This window comes from Fukomys damarensis, unplaced genomic scaffold (assembly GCF_012274545.1).
Source record: "Fukomys damarensis isolate Sample0158 unplaced genomic scaffold, DMR_v1.0_HiC HiC_scaffold_7, whole genome shotgun sequence".
NCBI lineage: Eukaryota > Metazoa > Chordata > Mammalia > Rodentia > Bathyergidae > Fukomys > Fukomys damarensis.
This window is the reverse complement of record NW_022900919.1, coordinates 8,725,062-8,737,318: the sequence shown is the minus strand read 5'-3', so window position 1 is coordinate 8,737,318 and position 12,257 is coordinate 8,725,062. Positions and strand designations below refer to the sequence as shown.

At 48.6% G+C, this 12,257-nt stretch overlaps 1 protein-coding gene across 4 annotated transcripts in view; it reads left to right on the top strand.

Annotated features, from left to right (window-relative positions):
• Positions 1-11,869, top strand: part of Synm (synemin) — a 19,323-nt gene extending 7,454 nt beyond the window's left edge. Inside the window, exons 2-4 of one of the 4 annotated variants that reach the window (XM_033761070.1) lie at positions 3,725-3,792; positions 7,284-9,700; positions 10,607-11,869. In XM_033761070.1, the coding sequence (XP_033616961.1) occupies positions 3,725-3,792; positions 7,284-9,700; positions 10,607-10,927 (2,806 nt within the window). In that variant the 3' untranslated portion in view covers positions 10,928-11,869. Of the gene's footprint in view, positions 1-3,724; positions 3,793-7,283 lie in introns of all 4 variants that reach the window. The other 3 variants (XM_033761069.1, XM_019205091.2, XM_033761068.1) reach the window with 3 other exon arrangements.
• Positions 11,870-12,257: the final 388 nt, after the last annotated feature.

The following is a 12,257-nucleotide window of genomic DNA, read 5'->3' as shown; positions in this document are numbered from 1 at the left end:
AAATCCTCCTTTTTGAAGATTTAAAAAAAAAAAAAAAAATGCAACCACACTGAGACTTACTTGGCTACTAGGTGAAATGAATAAAATAAAATGAATAAAATGTTGGAGTTTTAAAAAATATATAATTAAGGAGGTCAGCCAGTATATTTGGTTGCTAGCCAAATAAATGAATTATCACTCATTTATTTATAAATTTAAATGATCCTGAACCCCTTCCCCTCTTTACCATGTTTAATTAACTGACAAACCTCTTCCTGAGATTGGAGAAGGTGATGGTGATAAATAACTAGCGTTTATTGAATACTTAGTCTGCAGCAGCTCTTGTTCTGAAAAGTTTCCACCAATTTACTTGATTAAAACCATACACCTATGTGTTCTCCCCATTTCACAGATGGGGAAACTGAGTCATGGTAGGTGTGAGCAGCCTGCCCTGGCCTACAGAACCAAGAAGTCTTAGGCCCAGGATTTGATTCTGGGCAACCTACCTCCAGAGCCGTCTCTGTTACCACTCCCTGCACTTCCTCTCTCTGTGTTATGAGTAACTTTGGTCCCTGTTGATCTTCCAGTTATTTTTTCCGGTCTCTAGTGTTGACCTAGAGAGCACTTTCAGGATGAGATTTAATAGCCACGGGGAGAACAACTGGTAACGGCCCAGCATGGCCGCCTCCTGGTTTCCCTTCACATAAAGCCTCCTTCCCTCTCAGGTGCCGACCTGGTCTCTCCCTGCAGTTCCATTGCCTTCCCAGTTGCTGACCGGCGGTGGACCTGTGTCTGGGGTGACTGAGCAGCCCCCTGCATCTGTGGAGATCTCCTTCCGCTAGGCACAGTGAGGGGGCACTGAGGGGTCCTTCTCTTGGCTTTGATGTCCCTAGCTCCACACCTGTGCTTAGCCTGGAGACACCGAGGCCGCACCGGAGGCCCCAGGCCCGCAGCAGCACTGCCTTGAACATCTCTGCCAACCCCCTCCCCCATTCCTGTCCTCGCTGATGGGGCCGCACTGTGTGGTGCCTGCGGTGCCGAACAGCAGTGGGTGTGGCCGCAATTCCGGCAGGATCGACTGTGCCAGACAGACAGCCCGTCACCAGGCCGTGAGGACGCGGGTGGTCCATTAGGGCCTGGAGCCTGGCCAGAGGCCACATAACGGCTCGCTTTTGCATTATGGATTTGTGTCGGGTTCCTTAATAGGCCAGGGACTGGGATTTTCCTACATTTGCTTATTTTCCTGCTCGAGGGGCTGCCGACCTGTGGAGCTGTGTGAAACGCTCACTAATAGCCTGTGATTCAGGGTGTTGGCATTTCTGGGCCATCTCCAGGGCCTAGAGGCAATGTTTTCCTTCACTGCTCTCAAAATAGCCAGGTTTGATGGGCATCGTCGGAGAACCCTGTGCTCTGCGGGCTTCTTAAAGTTGTAGCGTAGCGTCTATTCCTGAAACTGCTCCAGGACGTGCGTTAGAGGAAATCTCAGCATTTTGTTTTCTGCCTTTGCCACTCAGTCCTGGGGGCCACACTGGTAGGGTCCGGATCCCTGACTGCCCCTGGGTGCACTCAGGCCCTATGCTGCGTGCTCAGGTGCAGAAGGTGATGTCCTCCCAGCCTCCTGGGATCTGGCCATGGCCGGTGGAACACAGTGGAGGACTCTCATGGAAGACCCTGATGGGGTGTGCTGCACAAAATCACCAAGGGAGGTTCGCTGAATTTGCTTTCATGTGTGTGGTGTGGAGGGTCCACCTGCAGGATTCGTGCTTCCTGGCTGTTGTTGTAAGGTGCTACCATCTCCGGGCTCTCAGGGAGATCTAGTGTAGGGCAGGGGTATCGGGGAGCCCGGCCACCTGGATTTGCTGCTCACTCTCTTCCTGGGGGGCCGTGTGCTGTGGACAGCCAGGACCACAGAGTGTGTGGCGCTGAGAGGTCCCCCTGCACCCGTACGCAGTGCTGCCGGGGGGTGAGGGCATACAGATGCTGCATCTCGGCCCCCTTCCTGGAGCAGCCTGCGCACCACACACTGCTTCTGTCCTGAGCTCAGTGTGAGCCTGGTGACACGTTAGGTTCCCCCAGGAGATGAACAGATCCGGCCCCCTTGAGGGCTGGGGGAAGACATACATCCCACAGGGGGACCCGCCTCAATGTCTTGCTCTGACCTGAGCTCCTAGAGCCACTGTGGGTCCCGGCTCAGCCTGAGCCAGAGGAGCTGTGGCACCCAAGCAGGACCTGAGCCAGAGCTCAGGGGTCTCCCCAGGCCTCAACGGCTGCCTCAGCCATGGGATGGGCCTCTTCTGCTGCTGTTATCCTGGGGTAGTGGCCCTTGGGTTTGCTTTCACCCTGCACACTCCCCTGGTTATGCAGACCTCAGGGTTTCCTCAGTGATGAGAGTTGTTTGTGTTCCTGGAACCTAAACTGCTCTGTCATGAGGGTGTGGACCAGTCAGTGCCAGTGTCCTGTTTCCTGGCCTTCTCCCGAGTGGCCGGCCAGGCCCAGTGCTTGGTGTCCACATGCGCCACTTCAGTCACAGCTGCCCTGGCAAGGCCATCATGTGCCCTCGAGGGGATCCCTCCTGCCTCCTGGGCTTTCGCTCAGCTGCCCCGGGGATCTTGCGTTTGTGGGGATTGCCGCAGCTAACCCAGTGGAAAAAGTCTCAGTGTGGAATGCATGAGCTTCCAAGTCCCTGCCTGGATGTGAGCTCCCTGCCGTTTTCCTGCCCGGCTCGCAGTAGTTACAGCATTTCCAAAGGGGCTGCGATCTGCTTGCTCTTTGCCATAAGCAGTGTATTTCTGGGAACCGGGGTCAGTGACTTCATAACGTTACTCCAGCAACCAAACAAGTGTTAAGCCCAGAGCTGCCAGCAGCCCCAGGGGTACCTGGAGTGACCAGCTCAGGCTGGCTCTGGGCCCATTCCCTGCTCATTGCTGGGGCTGGAAGCTGTGGGTGTACACAGTAATTTAAGACTAATTTTGGAGTTTAGAATTCACCTAGTTGGGTACTTTTCACCATTTTATGGAAAGGGACAACAAGATAGCACTCAGATGGAGATAAGCGAGGTGAGGGGTCTGTACCTCTCCCTTACCTTTTCTTTACTCATCTCCAAGATGTCCCCTGGAACCCAACTGGGAAACTGCAGATGGAGCCCGTCCACCTTACTGATGAACAGTGTTACTCCTTGCTCCCCTTCAGCCACTGGCAGGCTGCCACGGACCTGTGACTCCAGGAAGACAGCAGTGGGGCCTGCAAGGGTTGGAGGGCCTGGACCCCTTCCTGCTGCCCAGAGGAGTCGGACCCTAGTGTGCCCCCACACCCAGCCCTCCAGCACTGCCTGGTGTGCCCGTCCTCCTCGTCCCGGGTGGGGAAGGCTTTCCAGAGGCTCTGGCCACTCGATCTCTTCATTCGGCTGGTCCCTGATGAGCAGTTCTCAGGTGACCGGAAGCGCCGCTGTGCCGGGTGCCAGGGATGGCCGTGAGCAGAGCAGCGCAGCCCTGCCCGGGTCTGTGGAGGCTGGCAGGAGGGCTCCCCACCTCTCAGTGGGCATCAAACGGGTCCTCCCTGATGTTTTGATGGGAGGCTGCTCTCTCATTTCTTTTATTTTTAAAAAATTGTTGGTGTACTTTTGTGATGCCTCATGATTCCTTCATCTCGGGGAACTGGTGCGTGAACATATCACATCTTGATCATTTTTGCTCACCCACCCTCTCTTTTATTTCTTAATGAGTTGTCTTTAAATTTCTTATTACAGGGCCTTATTAGAAGGAGAAAGCAATCCAGAGATAGTAATCTGGGCTGAGGACGTGCCGCAAGGTAAATGTAAGAAAAGCTCATTATTTACCTTTCAAATGCTTTCCTACCTGTCATTCCATGGGGAGAGAGGACAGCACTGCTTGTCCAGAAAGGCAGGGCTTAGCTACGGGGTTTCCAGGTAACAGTAGTTTATCTGTCTTTTAAGTACCAGAAAGATTTTAGTTGAGTGGGATGTGATTTAAATTGTTAGGTGACAAAAGTCCTTAATAAAGTTATTTGCTCACTTAACCCATATTCTGAGACTCTTCCCAGCTACCATGGGGCTGGTGGAGAGCTGGGCAGAGAGAAAGGTGAGGATGTGGACTTGAGAGGGACATACTTTCCTTTTCCAGAGCAGACAGCTCTGGTTGTAACTAGCAGGGGAGGTGTCCCTTCCACAGCAGGCAGTCAACACCTGGGAAGTGGGGGACAGAGGTGGGGGAAATTGTACTGTTTCTGCTACATTCAGTCGGAAGGCGTGTCTGGGTGTGCCGAGGACGAGCCTGAGGGAGGGCCATCTTTCTGACAACCACAGAACTGACATAAGAGAATCTGGTGTTCATTAGAATGACCTAAGAACTTCTAGGATGACTTTTAAAAAAAAACTTGTAAACCCTGTAAAATCTCAGAGAAATTCTGGCTAAGCAGTGACAGATTTAAATCATGTATATAGTGTGTTCACGATGCAGCTGTCCCCACTGACCCCGCCGTACCTGGGGGCATTTGGTTCCAGCACACACTTTCACTGCCTGAATACTAAAATCTGTGGATGCTTAAATTAATTCACTAATATAAAACAGTGAAGTATCTGCACAGAACCTATGCACACCCTCCTGTGTACCTTCAGTTATCTCTAGATGACTTATAACACCCAACACAATGTAAATGCGGTGTTGATAGCTATTGTGTTATATGGTTTAGGGAATCATGACAAGAAAACATCTGTACATGTTCAACAAAGGTGCATTTTCTTTCCCAATGTCTTTGATCCTTGCTGGTTGAATATGCACACGTTGAACCCATAGAAGTAGAACCCAGGAACCCAGGGGACCCACCAATTCAGTAGTTCTACTTTAGTTTACAATGTTCCCATTAGGCATATCATGTTTTGACAGATCACTGGATTCAGAACAATAACTTTGGTTCTAGTCATCGATAGCTGCAGGAAATTTGATCTTAGACAACATCCTTCCAGTTTGCTTTCTAGTTTTGAGAATAAGTCAGAAAAACACAAAGATGTCCATGAATATGGTCATTAACCAGCCTGCCTAGCATCAGTTAACATCTGACATCTATAAAATAAGAGTTAGTCCCTCGCCAAATTTGAAAGTTTGCTTTTTCACCTAAATTATTTACATGTGGGTACATAAGGCTGGAAATCTACCACATAAGCTAGAAGGAAGAGAAAGAGATAAAAGGGCCCAGGATGAAGCTCCATGGGAACCAGCATACTGAGTCAGGAGCTTGTTCACACCCCTACTAGTTGAGACTTTGTAGCCTCAGAAGGGGGCTAACAGGAATCTCTGTTAACTTGTTTGATTCATTGTTTTCCTACCTTCTTTAAAGAAATAGAGATTCTGTATTTGTAAACTAAATGTATCACAGCAACTACATGTCATACCCAAAGAAGGAAGCTTTAGAATAAAGATTACTAGTTGTGAACTCTTCTATTTGACTTTGAGCTTCCACCTATTTAAGTAAACCCACAGCTGAGTTCCTAGACAGTGAATTGATCAGTACTTATCAGTGCCCTTGTGTATCTTTTGTAAAGTTGCCTAAAGTAATGTTGCCCTCTCGACAAGTGGATGATAGGCCCAGTGCCAGTCTGTGATCCTCCATATTTCTCATTGAACCTTCATTCAAAAAGAGGGTTCTGCTGTGTTTCCTCGGTATTCATCTTCTGAGTGTTCTCAGTTTAAGACCAGTATGTTGGCTTTGTGGAAAATGTCTTGGCCTTGTGATTTTACCTGTGTCCTGGAATCTGAAGGAGGCCCTTGGCCTTGGCCTTGACCAAGGAGTCTCTGTCCGTATGGGTAAACACTAGGGGGCGCTTTCAGGGGAGATGGTGCTTCTGGCCATGTTCTAACTCATGGCTGCCATTCCCATGAACACTGAGAGAGTATGGGCTCTAGAAGGGTAACACTCTGTAGGCAGACACCCTAAGTGATACATCTCTCAACTCCAGGATTAGAACAGATGGCAGTCTTGACAACCTGTCAGCTTTCTGCTCCAGCACCTTTTCAAATGACAAAGAATTGTCAGATGTAAAAGTGAAATAGAACAAGAAGACTTAAAAAGTTGAATTCTTCAATACCTGCTGGCCTAACATAGAAACCAGTAAAAAATAAAAACATGTTAGACAGAGGAGAGGTATGCTATTTGGTATTCAGTAATTATATGCTTTGTAATTATAGAGCTCTTCTCTACTGAAATAAGTAAAATAAACTTATTTCAACAAAGTGGAATTAATGATTCTGAAATATCATAATATTGTGAAATCTCATCCACAAACACTAGCACCTTTGACTTCTCTGGCACATACGCCAGACCCCTGACACTTCTATTAAGATGTGTGAATATTTTAAAATCAGTAACTAGAGAAAAGTACTAAGCAGAAGTATTTAGGGCACTATATGTTATTGTGACCGGATTTCTAAAGCTATCAAAAAGCTAATTTGGGGACTGAAAATATTTTACTTATAAGGACCTACCTGTGGTAATAGTATTTATTTTGAAGGCATAGGAAGACCCCTGACACTTCTATTAAGATGTGTGAATATTTTAAAATCAGTAACTAGAGAAAAGTACTAAGCAGAAGTATTTAGGGCACTATATGTTATTGTGACCGGATTTCTAAAGCTATCAAAAAGCTAATTTGGGGACTGAAAATATTTTACTTATAAGGACCTACCTGTGGTAATAGTATTTATTTTGAAGGCATAGGATTTGACTTAGAATAGTGCTTTTATAAGAGAGAGAGAGAGAGAGAGAGAGAGAGAGAGAGAGAGCACATGCGAGATTATTCAGTAATTATATGCTTTGTAATTATAGAGCTCTTCTCTACTGAAATAAGTAAAATAAACTTATTTCAACAAAGTGGAATTAATGATTCTGAAATATCATAATATTGTGAAATCTCATCCACAAACACTAGCACCTTTGACTTCTCTGGCACATACGCCAGACCCCTGACACTTCTATTAAGATGTGTGAATATTTTAAAATCAGTAACTAGAGAAAAGTACTAAGCAGAAGTATTTAGGGCACTATATGTTATTGTGACCGGATTTCTAAAGCTATCAAAAAGCTAATTTGGGGACTGAAAATATTTTACTTATAAGGACCTACCTGTGGTAATAGTATTTATTTTGAAGGCATAGGATTTGACTTAGAATAGTGCTTTTATAAGAGAGAGAGAGAGAGAGAGAGAGAGAGAGAGAGAGAGCGCACATGCAAGAGCGAGAGTGAGAGAGAATGATGCCTGTCATCTTAATGAACCATTTGTTCAATTTCTACAGATTTCCGAAATACATCATATCGATATTCTGACTCAGTATTACAGAGGAAAAATGAAAGCAATCTATTTCCAAAGCAGAAAGCACCTTTTGTGGGTTTAAATCACAGCTCAACTGCATATTCTAATGGGCACTTTGGATCTCAGAGAACCACGTCTATTGGAAATACTGCCAGAAGAGGGTTCCTGGCCCCGGGGACTTCTGGCTCAGCCACTACCTGGCACAAAGATGTCTATGAGAAAACTGTCAACAGTCAAACCAATTCCCAAACTTTCTCTCCAACCCCAGGTCTTGTAAGAAATACCAATGCTCAAGTGAGAACATTTCCTCATAGAGCAAAAACTGAAGGTACAAGGGATGCCCCCGTGTACTTAATCAAAGGTTCCACTGCCATGCAGGTGTCGCACAGAGATCACTGGGATGATGTGATAGCAGATACCTCAGACAGCACTCGGGCAAATGAGAGGACCATCATTTTGGGAAAGAAAATAGAAGCAAAAGCCACAAGGGAGCAAGAGAGCGACAGATCGGGAGCCATCAAAATGAAACCAGAAGAGAAAATATTTGATTCTAAAGAGAAAGCCTCAGAGGAAAGAAACCTAAGATGGGAAGAACTGACAAAGTTGGATAAAGAAACAAGAAAGAGAGAAAGCCAGCAGATGAAGGAGCGGGCCGAAGGGCAGGAATCACTGAAGGAGAAGAATGTGAAAGAAAGGGAGATACCCGTTAGGCTAGAAGTGCCCCGGGGCAGCAGATCAGAGGTGTCCCCCAAAGACATACAGACACCCGGAAAGAAGGATGCTGGTGACAGCCAGGGTACCAAGGCAGTAACCAGAGAGACCAAGTTCAAGCTGGACACTAGCAACATTGCCGGTCCTCTGCAGGGCGACGCCATGACAGAAACCATAGCCGAAAACATCGTTACCAGCATCCTGAAGCAGTTTTCCCAGTCTCCCGAAGGGGAAGCATCTGCCAACTCTTTCCCAGATACAAAAGTCACTTACATGGACAGGAAAGAGCTTCCGGGTGAAAGGACAACCAAGACAGAGATAGTCGTGGAGTCGAAACTGACGGAAGATATCGATGTTTCTGATGAAGCCAGTCTAGACTACCTTTTAAGCAAGGATGTCAGGGAAGTGGGGCTGAAAGGGAAATCAGCAGAGCAGATGATAGGGGACATAATCAACCTTGGTATGAAAGGAAGAGAAGGGACGGCAAAGGTCGTCAATGTGGAGATCATGGAGGAGCCCATGAGCTATGCAGGAGGCAGGAAGACAGAGGAGGTCTCCACCCCCTTTCAGGTGGAGGAGGTTGACGATGTGTCTCCAGGCTCCAGGGGGCTTGTTGAGGGCGAGGAAGGTGACCGAGTGGGCCGTGTCATATTCTCAGTTAATCAGCATCAAAGGACCAAGCAACCTCGGGAGAACATGACTCATGTGGAGGAAGTGACGGAAGCAGGTGACTCGGAAGGGGAGCAGAGCTATTTTGTGTCGACTCCAGATGAGCTCCCGGGGGGCTGTGACGGAGAGGATGAAGGCTCGGTGTACGGGCAGATCCACATCGAAGAAGAGTCCACCATCAGGTACTCCTGGCAAGATGAAATCGTGCAGGGGACTTGGAGGAGGAGAAAGAGGGACGACGCGGCGGCAGAGAGGGATGTGAAGGACATAGATGTTCCAGCATGTTCTCTGGGGGGCGACATGGGCTCTGCCCATTGGAAGGAGGAAGCTAGTGGTGAATTTCATGCTGAGCCCACGGTCATTGAGAAAGAAATCAAAATACCACACGAATTGCACACGTCCATCAGGGGCACCTTCTCCAAGGAGCCCAGAGAGCAGCTGGCAGAGGTCATCGGGAAGCTGGAGGAAACCCTCCCAGAGCGCATGAAGGTAGAGCTGTCCACCCTGACCAGAGAGGGCCCGGGCGAGCCAGGGAGCGTCTCAGTTGACGTGAAGAAACTCCAGACCACTGGTGGCAGTTCCGTGACCCTCGTTGCTGAGGTCAACCTCTCCCAAACCGTGGATGCTGATCAGTTAGATCTGGAGGAGCTGAGCAGAGACGAAGCCGGTGAGATAGAGAAAGCGGTAGAGTCGGTGGTACGCGAGAGCTTGACCAAGCAACACGGCCAGGCCCCTGGGAGCCCGGACAGGGAAGATGGCGGCGTTTCCTTCAAGCGCTGGGCCACCAGGGAACTGTATGATGCTGCTGGAGAGAGGGATGATGCCAGCCAGGCCTCTGGCAGCCCGGAAGAGCCCACTGCCCAGGGCCCACTGTCGGCCACGGTGGAGATCAGCAGCCCGAGGGGCTTCATGCAGTCGCACGTGCTGGAGGACGTAAGCCAGTCCGTGAGGCACGTTAGACTGGGCCCCACTGCAGTCTGGAGGACTGAGCAAGTCTCCCACGGCGGACCCACTGCCGAGGTAGGGGAGGTAAGTGAGGACCAAAGCCAGGCAGCTAGCATTCGAGGAGCCAGCTGGCCTGTGAGGCACTTTACCGTGGGTCCCAGTCAAAGCAAAGTGTCCACAGAACTCGTCTTCCAAGGCCCTGTCTCTGCCTGGCAGGAGGCAGGGGGCATAGAAGAGCCCCGCCTGGCAGAGCTGTCCGCAGACACTGACAGACTGGGGAGACACAGCACATTCGGTGCCAAACAGTTTCATGCTGAAAAGGAAATTAGTTTTCAGGGCCCTGTGTCTGGGGCAGTGAGGGCCAGTGATTATTTTGCAACTGAAGAGCCAGTGAGTACCCAGCTTTCTGTAAGGCATCTCCAGTTAAGCCCAAAAGAAGGGTTCAGGGAACAAATCCAGTTCATAGTGCCCCCCACAGACAAAGCAGAAGGGGGCACCAGAGGGGGTTCTGTGCACACTGAAGAGCTGCCAGGGCCCAGTGACATCGGGCCTCAGGGGCATCAAGCCACTGAGCAGGTGTTTTCCCAGTCCATGGGGTTCAGCAACTCAGAAGGCACTGTGCACTCAGGGGGCTCCACAGTTGTGACCCAGGCCACTCACAGCTACACTTCTGGTAGGAAAATCCTCAGTACTGAAAAAATCACATTCCAGAGGGTGGCTTCTGAATCATCCCCAGAGCATAATGCAGAGGACATGTCAAGGGCAGAAATGACATCAGGCACTAGCAGATCCTTCAGGCACATTCAGCTAGGGCCTACGGAGACCAGAACCTCAGAACACATTGTCATCCATGGACCCATGTCCAAGACATTGGCACTCGCTGGTTCAGAGAAGCCCCCTGTGCTAGGTGAGCCAGGGGACAGCAGCAGAACCCTGAGACACCTTGCCCTGGGGCCCAAAGCAACTTCCTTTACCTTTCAGATGGATGTGAGTAGCAGAAAGGCCTCCCCCACCTGGACACAAGAGGCAGGGACGGAAGCGGAAACTCACAGTGTGTCTGACCATGGCGCCAGGAGAGATGCTGGCACTAGGAAGGACTGGGCAGCTGGCGTGAGCTCTCAGGCCTCTGCTGCGGATGGAGTGCAGGCCCACGGCAAGGAGGGCACGGAGCAAGCTGGGTTTGATAAGACGGTGCAGCTGCAGAGAATGGTAGACCAAAGGTCGGTGATTTCAGATGAGAAGAAGGTTGCTCTCCTCTATCTAGACAGTGAGGAGGAGGAGAGTGATGGACAATGGTTTTGACAAGCAGAATTATTTCATCTTAAGTAGCATCCTACTTGGCAACAACCAACAGAAGGCCTTAATTTATGGAGTAAGGGATGCTCATCTCAAAGCTTCCCCTCTTTTACTTTTGTTAGAGAACTCCAGGCAGTGTTAATATACTTGAACCTGTAAAGGTTTCGGGTTAATTTGTGCCTTTAAAGGCTTGGGAGTTTTCTTTTTGAGTTGTGACTTCTACAAAACCACTTTTTATCTTTTTAGTCTTAAAAAGTTCCCTTTTCTGAAGTTTTCTCTCCATTTATGGAGGCGATTTCTACCAGTTTTGCACCTGGTCACAAACATGGCTTGCATCCATTTAAACCTATGCTTAATTACCAACTGGCAAGATGCTTAAACACTAACCAGATTAAAATAGTATATTTAAGAATAGATTTTGTGTGCATGTGCTAATATGAAATAACAAATTAAAATACATTTTTCTCTTTTTGGAGTCTTTTCAAGACTCCATATTAAAAAAATTCTAAATGATTTCATCCTTAGGGAAAAATTCCTTGCTAGAGAGTGAAATTCCTTTCAGTGCTTGAATGAATTGCTTTCTATGTGTAGAACTTTAAAGAATTCAGTGTCTTATTTATGGAGAGGAATTCCAATCAGTGTGCCTGCTATGTCTGCACAGGTTTCCCTGCACTGGACCCACAGGTTGGGGGAAATGAAGATCAGGAATTGCTTACCAGTACCATTTCTTTTGTGTGGTGCTAGGTCATAGTAGTGCTTAGTCTGACTATTCTGTTTCATTACCACCTAAGCTCTGGAGCAGCCAGCTCCTGTCAGAACCCGTATCCTTGAGCCTCTCTGTGCCTTCGCCCTTAGCAGCAGGATCCTCAGTTTCACTGGTGGGAAGCAGATCCTCCAGACAGCGAACTCGGACTGCACTGAACTGGCACGTTGGTCGTGGCAGGAAAACTAGCAACATGAGGTGGGCCGTGCCTCCCAGAGAAGCTGTTCTCGACCCACCACTCATGGATCCAAGGTCTTTCTGAGCTCAGGGTGAAGAATAAGAAAGCAACAACCTCGCAGAAGCTTTTTGCACTTCTCAGCAGTGATCCTGGCAGTGGGAGTGTTCAGTCCAGGGAAACACAGTGTGTTAGAGCGAGGTGTTTGGAGGAAGGAGCCAGGTACTTCTCCGGCAACCGAGCACTGGAGGGTGACAAAGGCCCCACTCCTGGGCCATGCACTGCGAACCTGCAGGTGTACCACTGAATTTAAGATACTAGGGTGAGCTTGTTTGGATTTGTTTTATTTTACACATGGGTATTGTTTTTAAAGCTCCCATCTCTAAAGGTGTGTCATC